The sequence below is a fragment of the Acartia tonsa genome, chromosome 5 (genome assembly GCF_053477335.1).
Source record: "Acartia tonsa isolate MP-2025a chromosome 5, ASM5347733v1, whole genome shotgun sequence".
Lineage (NCBI taxonomy): Eukaryota > Metazoa > Arthropoda > Copepoda > Calanoida > Acartiidae > Acartia > Acartia tonsa.
In genome coordinates this window covers 6,940,906-6,958,381 of record NC_137264.1, presented here as the reverse complement: position 1 = coordinate 6,958,381, position 17,476 = coordinate 6,940,906, and the positions used below count along the sequence as shown (strand labels likewise).

Genomic DNA, 17,476 nt, shown 5'->3' with positions numbered 1-17,476 from the left:
AGTGCGTCTCTGGCTTAATGCTGTTTAGGGTTATGTGGTAATACGTCTTTCAGACAACCCTGCCTTTAATTACACATCCTTTGTCTTTGAAGTCCTAACTGTGCATGGTAATGAGTTATTCCTGTTTTGGACCAATGCATTTCTCCTACTCTAACTATTGATGGCGCACCTGACATAGCAGCAGCATTTTTAACATATTTAGCTAAGACGCATTGTTTTATTTTAATCCTATCATATAAAGTAGTAGCGTTTTTTGTCTATCCCGAAGGATCTCGCTAACCACTGAACCTATATTAGTCTCCTTTACAGTGAAACTTCTTATAGGTCCTGGGAAGGTTTTAAACTATTTTTGAGAAGGGTATCTTCACGCCCCCCCCCCAAACAAAAAATATTTTTTTACTCTTTTGAAACTCAAATTCAAAATAGGCTGAGGTTGACTTTTCCCCCTCCTACCCCTAGATGCTTCTAGGGGTGTAGCCGCTAGTAACAAAAAAAAGAGGCATGGGGGGAAGCATTCAGTAATATAAAAAAGACGGACGAATACGCCCCTAGAGGCATTTAAGGAGGGGGGAGTTGAATTCGATTGCCCTTGCCCAAATTTTTTTTAGATATATAAAGAAAATTTGGGTATAGTCCCTTTACTGGCAACGCCCCTTTAGGGGCGATTCGTCGTATTTTCAAACTGGCTTTAGATAGGTAATTTTAGCTTAGGTTAGGTTATGTCGGGTTAGAGCCCCCCGCTGGGGCTAGAAATAGGAGAAAAGCTACTGTGAAAATACGAAGTAACGCCGAATGGGACTGTACTCGAACTTCTTTTTTTTTTAGGGGGGGGGGGGAAATTTTTTTCCAGGGGCGATTTTTCTTGAGAGGGTTGGGTACCCTCCCCCAAAATAGTTATAAACCTTCCCAGGACCTATGAGAAACTACCCTGTAAAGGAGAACCATAAAGGTCCAGTGGTTAGCGAGATCCATCGGTACAGACATCCTGTTACTTTATTATAAGGATGAACATGTTACTGGTGATTTATTTGCAGAAATGATTGCATACCGATAAAATACCTATTGTACATTCATAATAGGTCTTGTTTCTAGGCCATAGAGGATCTCTGGTTTCCAGGACTCTTAAGTGGATAAGATAATGGACGATAAATTGGTATACATATACCCAAAATGATGATTATCAATATTAACCCATATGTTAGAATCAACCAATCAAAATTCAATAAAGATACTCTTAAGTTTTTCCAGTGAAAAGGGAATGATATTCTGACAAACAATTCTAAAGTAAAATTTCCCCACAACCCCCTTCCCCCCCCCCCCTTCTTGCCCACCCCTCTTCAGTTACATGAACATAGCAAGATATAACCCCATCTAACTTCCAAAGGTTTCGTGGTTTTTTGTAGAATTGATTGCTGGAATAGCTACCCCTGAGTTTTTAAGCCAATGAATAAGATAACATTGTTATGAAACTTGGGTACCAGCTTAATTAACAGTCCAACAAAACTTATTTTTATGCATTATAAAATAAATATAAGTGATTGGCGGCCAAACTGAAATGTATGCGTTTATTTCAATTGGCCCTGCGATATTTCAGCTATGATTCCTGCCCTTTCTACTCTCTATAACAGTCTTTTCTGGATACAACCTGAGATTTATAATGATTTGATTCCGTTTTTCTAACACCTTTCATTCTAAGTAAAAGATTTTTGAAAGATTGATTTTCTAATACTATTTTTTTTTATATTTGTTAGAATTATCATTGTTAAGTAGTTTGATCCAGTAAATCAGTTGAAAATACTAATTATTAGGTCTTACTTTCTAATAAATAGATTATAACTATAGAGGGGGAAAGGGTTAAATAACTCTATGTAACCTTTTTGAGTACAATGTGCCAACATTCAATTGGGTCGGGAATATTAACACAGCCGAGTCGCTACAAAAGTGCAGAAAGCAATTTGCTAGTAGACGAAAAAGGACCTAACCAGGGGGATCCAGGTAGTTGTCTGGATATTCATCTACATATATTTTTAGATTCATTACTTTCTAAAACAAAAAAGATTCTTAACTAAATTAATTGTTTAAGAAATCCAGTGATCCTAATAGGACAATAGACGATAATTTACTAGGCACAAAAAGCCTGACAAACAAATTTCCATTTTATGTAGATTACAAAAGTTTGGACACTTCAGGACGATTTATAAACATTTAACTTTTTGAAATGAATTCGTATTCTGCTTTGTTATTTACAAAGCTTTGTAGTTGCTGCGCTAGTTAAGGGTTTAATTATCCTCGCTTTAATATTTGAATTGCTTACTAATAAATCAAGTGCAGTAGATGTATATTCATTTTTAATTACTTATCCAAATATTACATCTTTGATAACATCTGAAAATTAATAAGTAGGTATTTAATTAAGAATTCTATATTAAGATATTATTATTGCATATATTTTTATAATTAACTAAGGGTACAACAATTAATATTTGGTAGGTTTGTAATGAATATATTGTTAGGTATTTGATGTGGCATTTTTTTAGTTTTAGCGAATTATAAAATTTAAATTGATAAACATTTAACAGGGGTGTATATTCTGCACAAGATTCATTTTTTTCCCCTGCTGCAAAATTTTATTTTTCCCCTCCTATTTTTTCCCAGCAAGGAAGGGGATAAAATGGAAAAATAATTTTAAAACTCTTTAGGTATTTTATTCATATTATCCCCCTACCACATATTCTTTAAGTTCTTTCGCTAAAGAAGGAAGAAAAATAGAAAAAAATACTTTTAGTTCTCTTAATTTTAACATTTTTTTCCTCCAACAACATATTTTTAATTCTTTACCCCCCCCCCCCCCTCAGCAGTGTCAAATTTGCAGAATATACACCCCTGACATTTGGTTAGGTAATAGGTATGCAGGGGTAATATTCTCCATGGGATCCCCTGCTAAAGGGGGGGGGGGGACAAAAACTATGTAGGAGGAGGGGGGAAAATAAAGAAATAAACAGTCCTGAAAACATATTTTCCATTTTATTCTCCTCCTTAGGGGGAAAAAACAATAAAAATATATGGGAGGGGGAAAAAAAGAATAGATTAAGAGTGCAGAAAATATTTTTCCATTTTTTCTCCCTCATTGGGGAAAAAACTAGGAGGGGATAAAATGAAATATTTTACAGCAGAGGGACAAAAACCAATCTTGTGCAGAATATACACCCCTGCAGGTATTTATTGGTAGGGTTGAAGTCACTTTAATGAAGTTGGTTAAACCCCTTGTAAGTCAAAAATTAAAACAAATATAAATATTAGTGTATAAATTCATTTTTCACTTTCTTTACCCCAAAACTAAGAAAATGTCAATTAACAATTGAGATGTGTAAATAAATCATGCAACAGACTAAAACAAATAAATTATAATGAAAACAAATACATAAATTGGCATCTTATTCTTATAGCTACACAATTATTACATAAAGCAATTCATTTTATTTTCAATAAATATCAACATTTTATAGATATAATTGTAGAAAGGTAAATAGTTTAATCAAGTTAATTGTTAAGAAGCTGCGCTTCAGAAAATGTTTAAATATTACACATAAACTTTAAAAAATCAGTTTGGCAAATCTCTTATTTTGCAAAGGAGCCCCCGTACAATCAACCTCCTCCCCGCTTTAATATTATAAAGGGCCTATGTGATGCTTATTTCGAATTGAGAGGGAGTTGGGGGAAAAGAGGATTACACCAAAATTACTAGCTTAAGTTATTTTTTTACTACAAATATTTTTTAAACAAAGGTTTTATCTCTTTTTCCATTCAAAATGAGAGAAGAGAAAAAATGGCAGCACAAAGCGAAAATTAATCTAAATTTTAATACTTTTTTTTGCAAGTAACAAGAACAAAAGTAAAAGATTTTAAAATTATAATTAGCAGATTGGAATTTTTGTAAATGGTAAATTAAAAACGTACTTATTAGAAGAAGGGCATATCTATAGCAATTTTAGTCATGTTATGATATTACAGTTTCTTTTTTTTTCCGTTGTAAGATAAATAAATGTTTAATTGAAATTTTTCAACAATTCTTTCACTTTTTATTACAATCAATTACTAGTTCCTCGTTTATAATTCAATTTGGTATCATTTAACAATAAGATAAATTTATATACAACTAAATATTCATTCATAATGAAAACAAAATTTACAAAAGACAAAAGTTTCCCCCCGTAAAAATCGGGAGAACAAGGAAGTCTGTAGCAGCAGTAGAGCAGCTAGAAGGTTGGTTTTGTACATAAAATGATTGCAGTACATACACACACCCGTCCTCAACATTATTTAGGTTTATTGTAAAGTTCTACAAATGGCAGGTGTGATAGATATTAATTTTGTGTGTCTATTTAAATATTTTGATACTTTTCTTATAATTGTTCAAGACTGATGTGAATATATAAACGTGAAAAAGGAAACCACAAGGGATGAATAAAAATATTAGTCCACATCCCCCTGTGCCTGGTTCGAATCCTGGCCCGGCCGTTCCTGGTCCAGTTTACTTTGGCGGGTTTTGATCATGTAAATGAAGAATGTGAGGGCCTCCTTCTCTGCTACTGGAATGGTTTTGAAATGTCTGAAAAATTTAGAATAATGACTTTTAATAATTAAACTCAATCAACATGAAAGCTAGAGTATATTTAATTGGAATCGAAGCTTTTCTGCGATTTAAAATGTCCATCTGTAAGTCTGGGAGAGACAGATTTTCCGGGCACTATCAATTCAAAACAGAAATGACTAAAAAAAAATTCTGCTATAAAACTCTATTTGTCTGTCATAATGCAGTAGCTCGTGGAAATGACGTCATTAACAACTACTTGAAACGTCAAATAGAATCAGTGATTTCATCTGTTTTCAAGGTTTGTTTTCTATGACCCAAAATAATATCTATTACAAATTTCTTTTATAAAAATTCTTAATAGAAGTACCTAATTTTTTTATAAAACCAACTTTTTGTCCTGTCAATTCTTAAACAAAAATCCTTATTATTTTTTAATGGACCCATGTTTATACTCAGATGCATAAATAATTCTATTTCACGTTTTGTAAAATTAACGCAATAAATGTTATTTCTTTCATCGTATCATAAACGGCTTTTCGCGGATATAGAATGTACGTACAATTATAAGATTAAAACCAGTTTTTTAGCCCCGAGGTGCCGAAGGCACGGGCTAAAAAAACAGGTTTTTTAATCTTATGATTGTACATTTTTATATTCGTAGAAAGCCGTTTATAATACGATGCTAGACATAGTTTTTTCGTATGGATGAGAACCGGTTCCTATCCACCGGATTCGAATGAATACGAGAATAGTTATTTCTCGCATCGTATTATAAACGGCTTTCCGCGGATATAGAATGTAAAATTATGAGATTAAAACTAGTTTTTTTAGCCCCGAGGTGCCGAAGGCACGGGCTAAAAAAACTGGTTTTAATCTTATGATTGTACATTTTTATATTCGTAGAAAGCCGTTTATAATACGATGCTAGACATAGTTTTTTCGTATGGATGAGAACTGGTTCCTATCCACCGGATTCGAATGAATACGAGAAAAAAGAATAAACAATTTTGAAAAGAATGAATGGTTTGTCAGTGATACAGGGAGAAGTCAACAAAAGATAAATTAACATTTTTAAAGGAAATAATTTCATATGGAGCAGCGGGCTGTAAAAAACAAATGTTTTAATTCGAGAGAAGAAATAATTCTTCATAGGTGAATTCAAAAAATTAAAACTCTCAGAATTATCGCCATATTTTTAGAGTCACTTTTTTCTAGTGCTCTTTCTTTCATACGCAAGGGGAGGGAGGGGGGCATTGAACAGTCACCCCAACCCTGACCGGGTTAACAGAATGAAGTAGTTTTTCAAAAAATATAAAATATTTTATTTATATATCGCAGTATCCATTGTATTTTTATTCATGAATAACATTTTCAAGCAACAAGGAAAAAAGCGTCCAGGCCATATATAATGGAAAATAAACCTACATTATAAAAGTCCCCCAAAAAAGCATTATTAAAAAAGAAAATTAGAGGATTATAAACATCAAAGCCGCAAGCAGGGTGTCGGAGCCGTATAATTTTGATGCGGCTCCGGCTCCACGGAGCCGTTTTTGGAAATACGGCTCCGGCTCCGGCTCCTACCTTAATATTAATATATCAATTTTTTTTCATTATTGAATTTGATAAAATTAAATAAATAATATAAAATATTTTGCTTTTATTTGATTAAAGCTATATAAAAGTAGAAGGATGTGTGTCTATTTGTTAAGTAACAATAGTTTTTCAGTTTATTATATGGAAATAGACCGTTGCCAAATTATAATATTACTTTAAAAAATAATTTTTAGCTAATCCGGAGCCGGAGCCGTTTTTAACGAAAAATACGGCTCCGGATCCGGCTCCACCAAAAATGTTGCTGCTCCCTGCTCCCGGCTCCGAAACACTGGCCGCAAGTGAAATAATAAAATTAAAAAAAAACGAAGTGTTTAGGAAATCAGAAATAATTAAACTGAATAAATAAAATAAAACAGAAATTCAATAATAAGATGTCATCAACTATGAAATGTGACACGTGATAGGTTCATTTTGGCGGCAAATTTACAGATTTAAATGTACGCCGTCCCTTAGGAAAAGATGGTCACACAAAATAGCATAAACTGCTAAAAGAGCAGCTGCGCAACCCTAACAAAGAAACACTTACCTAGTGAGAGATTCTGCAAGTTGTGTTTTATTCATTCCGGGTCGGGAGGTCACTTTGAAATGTTTCTTATACCGCCTAAAAAATAAACAGCAGTAAGTAACGAAGCACAAAAATATTCAGTTCTCAAAACAATGAAATAGGAGAGGGAATATGCAAAAAACAAACTCCGAGAAAATCACGAAACCTTAAAAAACAATGTTTACATTTTTTTAAGTATGACCGAAAGACAGATGACCAAACAATATTTAGATTAGGTGGGCAAATGTTACAGTAAAAAAAGGGCCCTTTAACAAATTTTGACAAATACATCAAGACACAGTTCATTACTATAAAAATTTAGTTTGAAATTCTTAATCTTAACCAGACCACTGCCATCTAGCCATTCAAGATGCGTAGATTTCATATCTGGCAACTAGAAAATCCAACGAAATCTAATTTTTGAAAACTTTAAGTTTGAAAATTTCAAGTTCAAATTTCATCCCCTAGGAGCTTACATTCATCCATAATAAGAAAAACAAATATTCATTTTTTTCAATTCTTTTCAACTTTGCTTTTATGAAGTCTTTCATAAAACCACTTTATATATGATTTATTTAAGGCTGAATTTCCGTGACCTTAGCAAAGCAACTGATAAAAATAGTAATTGATTAACTCCCTTCAGGAGTGGTTTTATAAAGAACTTTATAAAAGCAAAATTGTAAATTAATAATCTTTGCTTTTCTTGTCATGATTGTGTGGTAACTCCTAGGGAATGAAAATTGAACTTGAAATTTTCAAATCTAATTTTCTCAAAAATTAGATTTCATTAGATTTTCTGGTTGTCAGATATGAAATCTACGCATCTTGTTTGGTGGTCTGGTTAAGATTGAGAATTTAAAACTAAATTTTTATAGTAATGAACTGTGAAGAGTTGTTTTAATTTCAACTCAACTTCCAAATACTTCAATATTATAAAGAGGTAAAGGTTTTTTGTCTCAAGCTTATGATTTAAATTTTCAATAATAAAGAACTCAAATGTGTTCTCGATTTCAGTGAAGCTTCATATAGCTCCTGTAATTGTTTAAAACAATTATATTTTAAGATTAAGTCTGGCGATTGTTTTGGGCTATTTCTCTTCAAATACAGCCCCCGAGAGCCTAGGACGTAGCCGCTAGTACCTAATTTTACAATTATATATATGAATGTTTAACTATCCAATATGAACCACAAAAGAGATTAATATGAAATTATAATTCTAACAAATTAATAGTTATTTCTCGCATCGTATTATAAACGGCTTTCCGCGGATATAGAATGTACAATTATAAGATTAAAACTAGTTTTTTTATCCCCGAGGTGCCGAAGGCACCGGCTAAAAAAACTGGTTTTAATCTTATGATTGTACATTTTTATATTCGTAGAAGGCTGGATATAATATGATGCTAGACATAGTTTTTTCGTATGGATGAGAACCGGTTCCTATTCACCGGATTCGAATGAATACGAGAAAATCATGTTCTTTATATTTTGTCATCCATGTTTTTATTAAAGTTGTGCACAAGAAACGAAAGAGACTTGTCAAGAACATATATGCACATTTTCATGGCAGGGAGGGAGGGGGACATTGGACTGTTAAAATACGTGCTCTCATTCGTTTATTAAAAAATTTAGAGCACATTGGTCAAATCTTGCAATGGTACAATGTTCGAAATTTTTAACCAATAATTTAAATCAAGAGATGGAGTAGTTTAGTTTGACATAATAGGGGATGTAAATATATTCATGGTCTATTTTCTTATCCCCTGAAAATATGATGGAGAAGTACACTCTTATAATCAGGTAAAGTTTATGAATCGGGTTCGAGTCCTATAAATATGCAAGGAATTAGTCTTAACGATCATAAATCCGACGTTTTTTAGCCCATTGCAATTTATAGGTACCTTCTACTGCTTGGGACATTGTTCTAGTAAGTTTAGGTATACTTTTTTTACTTTACAAGCAGTGTTGCGGATCTTCATTGATTGTATGCGGATCCGGATCCTCCAAATTTGGTCAGTGTGGATCCGGATCCTTAATAAATAAAAATAAAATCACCAAATTTTTCAAAAATATTTATTCTTTAATCTCGAAGTCAAAAATACTTTTAATGTTCAAGTCTGAACCTAAACCTTAAAGATTGGCTCTATCACGAGAATGTCTGATTTTCAAAATTTGTAAGTGACTATTTTATATAAATTTAGGTAGATTTATACCCCAGGATCCGGATCCTTGGACCCAAAAAAGTGCGGATCCTTGCGGATCCGGATCCACAACACTGTTACAAAGGGAATAGTAGTTTACATAATATTGCGTAAAGTTGTGAGTAAGACTCCTGTCAAATGCGCTTATTAGGTCAAACTATTTTCAAATATGCTTTTAATTATACTATGCGTTTCTTCATTATTAAGACTAAATAAGCGCCTTTGGAATCTTTCTCACAACTTTACGCAATATTGTGAATGTTACTAATCCCTTTATAATTTGTATTGTTGATCAAAATAATTTGTTTTTAATATTCTATCCATTACATAATTTTCTGTGTTGAAATATCTTAAAAAATTTTTCTTTGCATTTGCTATATATAGAAATTTCTTTATTGTTAATATGGAGTAATAAACAGGATAGAGTATAAAAAAAAATATCTTCAAAAAGCATTAATATTTCCTAATATTTGAAAAATATATCTAACAAGGGCGCTGTAATAATATTTTGTCTTTGGGGCATAAGCCTAATCGAAGAAATACTTTTTAAGGAATAAAGTAATGATAACATAGTAAATAAATCTTAAATAACATTTGGGGGGCAGATAGAAAGTTCGTCCTTACTACGAAACGTTGCCCAAAAAAAAACAACCCACTAAAAATCGGTTAATTACCAAATATTTTTTCGTATTGATTCAATTCTTGTTAATGATGCTTTTTTCCTTTTATTACTTTTCTGACTTTGATAGCAAACTTTATTGGATTACGTTCATACATTTTCAAAACTGGCCCAATTAAAGTTTCGAAGATCACCTTCAATCACTTTAAAAATTAAAAAGCTGGAAAATACGGATTTTTCGCGCGTTTTCATCAAAGCAAGCACTTAGTGATCTACATTACGCTTTTTCCAGATATTTTAGATATTTTGAGGAGTCAGGCGAAGCCTTTAGAGTAGTTGAAAAATGTATGCAATGAAGAACTGCGGCATTAAAAACTTTCAAATAATTCTTCAAATATGATACACCAATACCATTTGTCCCTGGAAAAGATATTTGAAATATCATTCTCATGCAGGGAGTAAGGGAGGGGACAATGGGCAATTAATTCAATTTAAGAGGGTTCGCTGAAAAGCAATGAAAACCAGATTTATCAAGAAAATTTGACCAAAATTGTAAAGGGATCATGGTAATCGAATTTATAACAAAATTAGTTTTAAGAAAAAAATCATTTACTTGAAAATTAAATTACCAATACATCACAATGTAGTAAACATTCTGTAATTAATCACTAGAAAAATCTTGTTTAGAACTACGTCAACCCTTCTCATATATTTTTAACTGACACCTAAATTCAAGTGGTTCTTAGATTGTTTAATACATAAATATCACATTAGAGTTTCTATAGGTAAATGAAATGACATTTTCTTGGGAAAAAATATTTGTTAAAACCAGCCATCTATAACAAATTTTTCTGTCTGCATATTCAAAACTAACTCAGCTAGTTAACGGGGCATTGATGCGCTAGTACCCAAAGTCAGTCAGAATCTGCTGTATTCGTGCACATTCCCTTTAAGCCAGTACCCAAAGTCTGAGACTCTTAAAAATTGATATTCGATCCATTGTCCCCTCCCCTACTCCCTGATTCTCATTTATTATTTATCCAGCAAACAAAATAAGAAAATGTTAAGAAACAATGATGATGTAGTCCAATGGAATTAAACAAAACAAAACTTTTTAAAATTTTTTATTCGAATGGCAATACTTTAGAAAGGAGTATGTTTTAAGTCGTTTTATAAAATAAATAATCACGTTTCCCCCATAGCGTTACTGACTGACTGACGGACGGACGGACAGACAAAGTGAAAAATAGAGTAGCTTCGCTACTAAAAAAATCAAACTTAATAGACTCTTTAATGAGGAATTTCAGGATTTCATTAACTTTATTTTCCAATTTACTACCAGTTGCATTGATTTTTTTTTCTATTAATATAAAAGTAAGAAAAAAATCTTCCAAAACATACCTAAACATTAGAGGATTTTTATTCCCCCTCTTTATTGATCAATAAAACGCGAATATTAATATACAAAGCTTTGCTCACCTAAGAGTATTCATTTGAAGTTGAAATAAATCTACATGAGGTGTGTCTGCTACGCTATCGGTTCCCCCACTCTCTTCACTTTCTCTCCTAAAATAGATAGATAGTTAGTAGGTATATAGATAGACAGATGGATAGATAGATAGACTCATAGTTAGTATAAAGAGCGACAGATAGATAGATAGGTTCCCCCACTCTCCTAGAATAGATAGATAGGTACATAGATAGTATACAGATAGACATAATAAATAGATAGTCTTTGTTAAATGGATAGATAAATACAAGGTTATGTCATAGGTAAACTCTAGTTCACATTAAACACCTAAAAAAAATTAATATTACACTCCAAATTTAACACTAAAATAAACTAAATACCTAATGATGAAAACTGTTTGTTTTAGACCCACAGTTTTGATCAAAACAGAGGAGCATGAATCTATTAATCTATTTTTAAATGTTTCTTTTCTTTAAAACTTTCGGATCTACTGCAGTTGACGGTAAAATATTGCTGGTAACGAATATTGCTGAAAACCTATGGATTTAAAAGGCTGCTAGCTGCCAAACGGTTGAATGTACAGATCATGCCCGCACACTGTTTTAAGCGGCATAAGAAGGACTACAAATAATCTGGAATAGCCATAAATCAAAAATGCATAATTATCTCGCAGTGCAGAGAAATGCGCGAAAAAGGTCTATTTTACGCGTTTTTTCTTCAGTGAAGCTTTCCCTGTGCATCATTGGATCTTGGCTATTCAAGATTATTTGTAGGCCTTCTTATACCGCTTAAAATGGTGTGCGGGTATGATCTGTACGTTCAGCCGTTTGGCAGCTAGCAGCACTTGAAATTCATAGATTTTTAGCAATAGTCGTTACCAGCAATATTTTACCGTGAACTGCAGTAGATCCAAACTTTCAATTTCAAACTTCTAGTTATATTATATACAAAATTAGATAGAAAATATTCAACTGAATGTAAAAGCAATTGTAGGAATCTGTTATAATTTAGGTACCTACTAAATTTACTGATAACTTAATATAACCTACCAAAATCCACAAAAAAACCGGGTTTGAGTTTTTGGTTGGGTTATAGGTTAACAACCCTGCGCTTAGGGGTGGTAATGATAGTGAAGTAATATTATTAAGGCAAAGCAAACAGCAAAGCAGTTTTGTAAAGAATACTCAACCCATTTATTACAAAATTAAAACTTGTTTGTTTTAATTTCATAGCACTTTTTTATAACTAAAGAACATGACCAATTGTATAGTAGATGCGCAACAAAAAGGTTAGGTAATACTTATTGCTATTAAAGACAATTCGAGGGTAAAGGGGTAGTTTCACGAAATGCATTCAAACTTAATTTAGTGAACCGCATATTTTTTACTAGTTAATGGGTTAAACTATATTTATATGGCATATACTTGAAAGACTTTCAATTTTCTACCACGTAGTTTTGAAAATATCAAGACATGAAAATCATCTTTTTGTGATATATGCAATTTAAAAAGACGATTTTCAAGTCTTGATAGTTTAAAAACTACATGGTAGAAAATTGAAATTCTTTCAAATATATACCATATAAATGTAGTTAAACTAATTAACCAGGAAAAAATATGCGGATCACTAAATTAAGTTCAAATGCCTTTCGCGAAACAACCCCTTTTAAGTGAAAAATATCTATTGACGTCGACAATTTCAGAAATAAAATGTATTTGTTATCCAAATAAAAACACATATAAAAAAGCTACACACATCATCCATCCACACTTTCCAGAAAAGTTTAGTTTTGGTCCATGGCAGGGATTAAGTCATTTCTACCATGAGATTTGAAACCAACACCCTCCAAAAAAGTCATAATGGAATAAAACAAATTGTGAATGGCTGTTCTGTTAGAAATTTCAAAAATATATTAAGGGGGGAGGCGGATGTGCCACTTTTTGAAACCAAAAGTATAACGTGCATGATCTCAGCCCATAGAAGAGTTACAGCTCTAAAATTCGGCACAGAAGTTGCTTTTGTGAAGAACAATATGGAACTGTGAAGAAACGGCGGCGGAACCGCCATCCCGCCGAAAACCACCGTTTCCCGCCAATTTTTTTTTCCTTTTTTCGCCAAATTAGACAGTTCTCAAGCACATGAGATCAATCTTTTTCTCATAAAAATTTCCCTTATATTTTCACGTGACACTTATAATATTTCAAACATGTCAATATTAAAAAAAATTTTAAAGTGTAAAATCTTACAAGTGTCAAGTGAAAATTATAATATAAGCGAAATTTTTGTGAAAAAAAAGTTTATCTCAGATGATTTGAAATTGTCTACTATGGCGGGAGCGGCGGTTCCGCCGCCGTTTCTTCACAGTTCCATATTGTTCTCCACAAAAGCAACTGCTGTGCCGAGTTTTAGAGCTGTAACGCTTTCATGGGCTGAGATCATGCACGTTTTACTATTGGTTTTAAAAAGTGGCACATCCGCCTCCCCCCTTTGATTTTTTCATTATACCATTATTTTAGATTTTTCTTACACAATATTTTTTAATAACTTTCTATCAAAAACTTAAAAATAACAATAAATCTATTGTTTATTATTTAGAAATATTATCAAAATAAACATTACAATAAAAATATTTTTTTTATCATGTAAAAATTAAAAATAACAAAGTTTCTTTCGAATTTCTATTCTTTCAAAATATTTATTATTGTGATTTTCTTTTGTAAAAATAGTTTTATTCATACTGAAATATTTTATAAGCTTCCTTCATTGCTTTAATGAATGGAAACCGATGTTCGATAATCCTAGCCACAGGGTTGAATGTATATATTATCATGGGTAGCTATACTAACCAACAATTCTACAAAAAATCACGAAACCTTATTAAGTATCTGGTGGTATATTTTGTTTTTGTCATGTAACTGAAGAGGGGATGGGAAAGATGGGGAGGGAAAGAAGGGGAGGAAAAGAGGAAGGGGGTTGTGGGGAAATTTTCCTTTTGAGTTGTTTGTCAGAATATCATTCCCTGATATACAATGTTTTCACAAAGGACTGAATCACCTACGAGTGTGTGAGTCTGTCCAAATTTCAAACTTATTTCCCCTTTAACTATTCTTCATCTGTAAAGGTAAGTGTTCTAAAAAATTTAAAACTGGAGAACACTAAAATTTGGCATTGCATTTTTTATGAGTGTACAAAATATAGAAATGTGAAGAGAACAAAAAACGCAGATGCCGCCAATTTTTTTTTTCCTTTTTCTCGCCAAATTAGAGAATTTAGAATCATTTGAGACGAAACTTTAAAAAAATTCGCATTAACATTAAGTTTTCATTTGAGGAATTTTTTTTCAATTTTGACATTTTAAAGATTTTATAAATACATCAAAATCTCAATACATTGATAACCCAGTTACTAAAATATTCGGATCATGGAAAGAAAACGAAGTTACGGGTTTCGTTGTATTTTCACAGAAGCTTTTGAGAGGTTATTTTAGGTTAAGTAAGGTTAGGTGATTGCCCCGCAGGGTTAGGCAAATGGCCCCGCAGGGTTAGAGCCCCCCCGATGGGGCTAGAAATAGGAGAAAAGCTACTGTGAAAATACGACAAAACCCTCTACTTCGTTTTCTTCATGCTTCAAACATTCTAGTCTTTGTTAAATTGTAATGTTTCCTCTACTTAAAAAAAAACTTGATGCCAACCCCTCAGTGTTATTTACATAATAAAATAGCACAAAAATACCCCCCCCCCCCCCCCCCTATTACACAGACCCATAAGATTGTCTAAGACATTGCAATCATTTTTGAATATCATGAGTTTTATAAAATATGATAAAATATTTAGATAAAATTCAATATTCCATCTGTATTTAAAAACAAGGATAAAAAGTATTGAAAAGTGGCGCAGCGAATGTCTTATTACATAAAAGTAGAAAGTAAGTTTGTCTTTTTCTGTTACAAATACAACGATTGAGTTTTTATTCAAGGTAGGATTAAAATAGGTCCTGTGATGTTTTAAGGCTCTTTTACACTCCACCGAAAATTACAATGTCCAAAAAGCAACAAAATATGTCAGATTCTGCCTTTATATGCTAAATCGCTAAACCGATATGGTTCTGTTTTACAGGGTAGCTTCTCATAAGTCATGGAAAGGTTTATAATTAATTTTGGAAAGGATACTACCACCACCCTCCTAAATAATGAAATAAACATTTTATGTTACGCTGAATGCCTCTAGGGGCAAAGCCGCTTGTATTATTAAAAGGAAAGAGTTGTAGCTAGATTTTTAAACCGCTATTCCTTTATGGAGAGAAAAAGCACCAGGGGGGGGGGGAGACAGTTCAAGTCGTAGATTCGCTTCTATGAAGTTTACAATTTGCAGTGTCTATAAATATGCAAGTTCATTTATTTTCTTGAAATTAAAAAAAAATAACCATGTGATACGTTGCAAATAAATGATATTATGATTTTCTCGGCTCCTATAAAAGGTAGAAAGCTGAAACTTTTTGACAACATTCTCATCATTAAGGAGCACAATTAACTATAAAACATCAATGACGGTCGGACTGCTTTTTAGCAGGTTTTAGGCTATTTTTAAATTTTTCAAATTTTCCCCATATCTTTGGTTTTTATGGTCCGATTTTCGAAATTTTTTCAGTTAAAGATATCAAAATTAAATTTCCTGTCATTTGAACAAAACAACAATGGCGGTCAGACTTCCTTTTAACAGGTTTTTGGCTTTTTTTTATATGTTTGACATATTTCCCCATATCTTTGGTATTTTTGGTCCAATTTTAAAACTTTTTTTGCATTAACAGTTTTATGTGCATCTAGTATGTAATTTACTTTAACCGTCTTCATCATACAAAATAAAACAAGGTTTTGTGTTTATTTTCTCCAATAAATCTATTCTTGATTTAATAAATACACTTTAAATCTACTTGTACGTATTCCCATCCACAATTTTTTGTGCTTCGCTACTTATGGATGTTGTCATCCTTGTTCAAATCTAATTCTTCTGCTGACCTAAAAGCTATTTTAGGGGCCAATAAATAAATGTACAAAATTTTATCTCTACTGGGTACCTAGCGCCAAGCCTCTAAAAAATCAACAGCAAAAGTAGTGGATTCGAAAAAGGGTATTTTGAATCTGAATTTGTACGGATACCTACCCATCCTTGCGTGTATGCCACTTATTGAATCATAAAATAACACAAAGAATCTAACTTTTTGTAACTTTATTATCGCCGAATACCGCAAAACCGGCGTCGATTTTTTCAATTTGAGAAAATAAGATAATTCTTAAATAATTTAGCCCAACTTATTTCCAAAAATCCAGATGTTGTTATTTATCATTTTTTTACTTAGGGGGGAGGGAGGTGGGGTGGTAGTAACTTAGTTCTTTTGTGTTATGGATTATACGGACGTTGTTATTCTTGTTTTATTATTTATTATTCAAAGATAGTATGCATTTACTGTAAGAAAAATTAAAATATACAAGTAGGATTCTAAGCACCTACTCATTCAATTAGGTACACAATTTTCAGAAATACAGTGATAAGGCAGTGAAGGATAAATCGTTTTTTTATTTGGTTCCAGAAATAATAATGGATTAGACAAATTATTGGTCGAAAAGTTTGGATAATTCTAGTTTCAATCAACTAATCAATCTATTACCTATATAAATTACTAAGGCCGAAGCTAAAGATTTCAATAACTACTGAACCGATGGAGTTCTCCATTTTATGGAAGCTTCTTTTAGGGACATGGATTGTTGTAGATTATTAAATTTTTATATCTATGTTGGGTTTTAGGCTATTTTGCTACTCTCCTTACTCCTTCAAATACAAAGCTTCCAAATGCTAGGAGTTGCACCGCTAGTACTTTTTAAAAGTAATACAAGTTTTAAGCTAAATAATAAGCTGAGTATGTTATAAAACTTTGAGTAACAGTTAATGCCCCCTCCCCAGCAAAAAAAAAATACATCAAATACAAAAAACTTTATTCTGAATATTTTTATAAAACCAACAGACTGAAATCATTCTTTAAAAAAATCTTTCTTGAGACTTCCTAGAAAGTTTTGAAAAAATAACTGTATTTCACCTTTCTCTTTATCTAAGACACTTAGCTTACAGCTTAGCAGAGTACTTTACAAATTTAGAAAATACATTCATTATATTAAATGAGAAATACTTTAAAAGGAATCAAAATATTGTAGGTAGTTTGTTTATAAAAAATATCTACATGCAGATAAAAATCTTTTTAACTCGGTACTTTCTTAGACTCATTTATTCTTTAACACCGAACAAATCCTTATTTTTTTTAGTGGAAACGTATTTCTAGCCCCTGTTGAGGCTCTAATTCTGCGAACCTTTTCCCACCAGACACCTATTCCTGTGCTCTTCTAACTTTTACTTATCCGTCTGTTACCCACATATTGCATATG

General features: G+C 32.1%; 2 protein-coding genes across 3 annotated transcripts in view; both read right to left on the bottom strand.

Annotated features, from left to right (window-relative positions):
• LOC145318644 (uncharacterized) overlaps positions 1 to 2,387 on the bottom strand; it is a 37,677-nt gene extending 35,290 nt beyond the window's left edge. For both annotated transcript variants that reach the window (XM_080160050.1, XM_080160052.1), the window contains exon 1: positions 2,315 to 2,387. The gene's annotated coding sequence lies outside the window, so the exon portion shown is untranslated. The remainder of the gene's footprint in view (positions 1 to 2,314) is intronic.
• The window catches only part of Sap30 (SIN3-associated polypeptide 30), a 17,102-nt gene continuing 2,010 nt past the window's right edge, over positions 2,385 to 17,476 (bottom strand). Inside the window, exons 5-7 of the mRNA XM_080160054.1 lie at positions 11,052 to 11,138; positions 6,735 to 6,809; positions 2,385 to 4,609 (exon numbers count right to left, since the gene is read on the bottom strand). Of these exons, the coding sequence (XP_080016180.1) occupies positions 4,474 to 4,609; positions 6,735 to 6,809; positions 11,052 to 11,138 (298 nt within the window). The 3' untranslated portion in view covers positions 2,385 to 4,473. The remainder of the gene's footprint in view (positions 4,610 to 6,734; positions 6,810 to 11,051; positions 11,139 to 17,476) is intronic.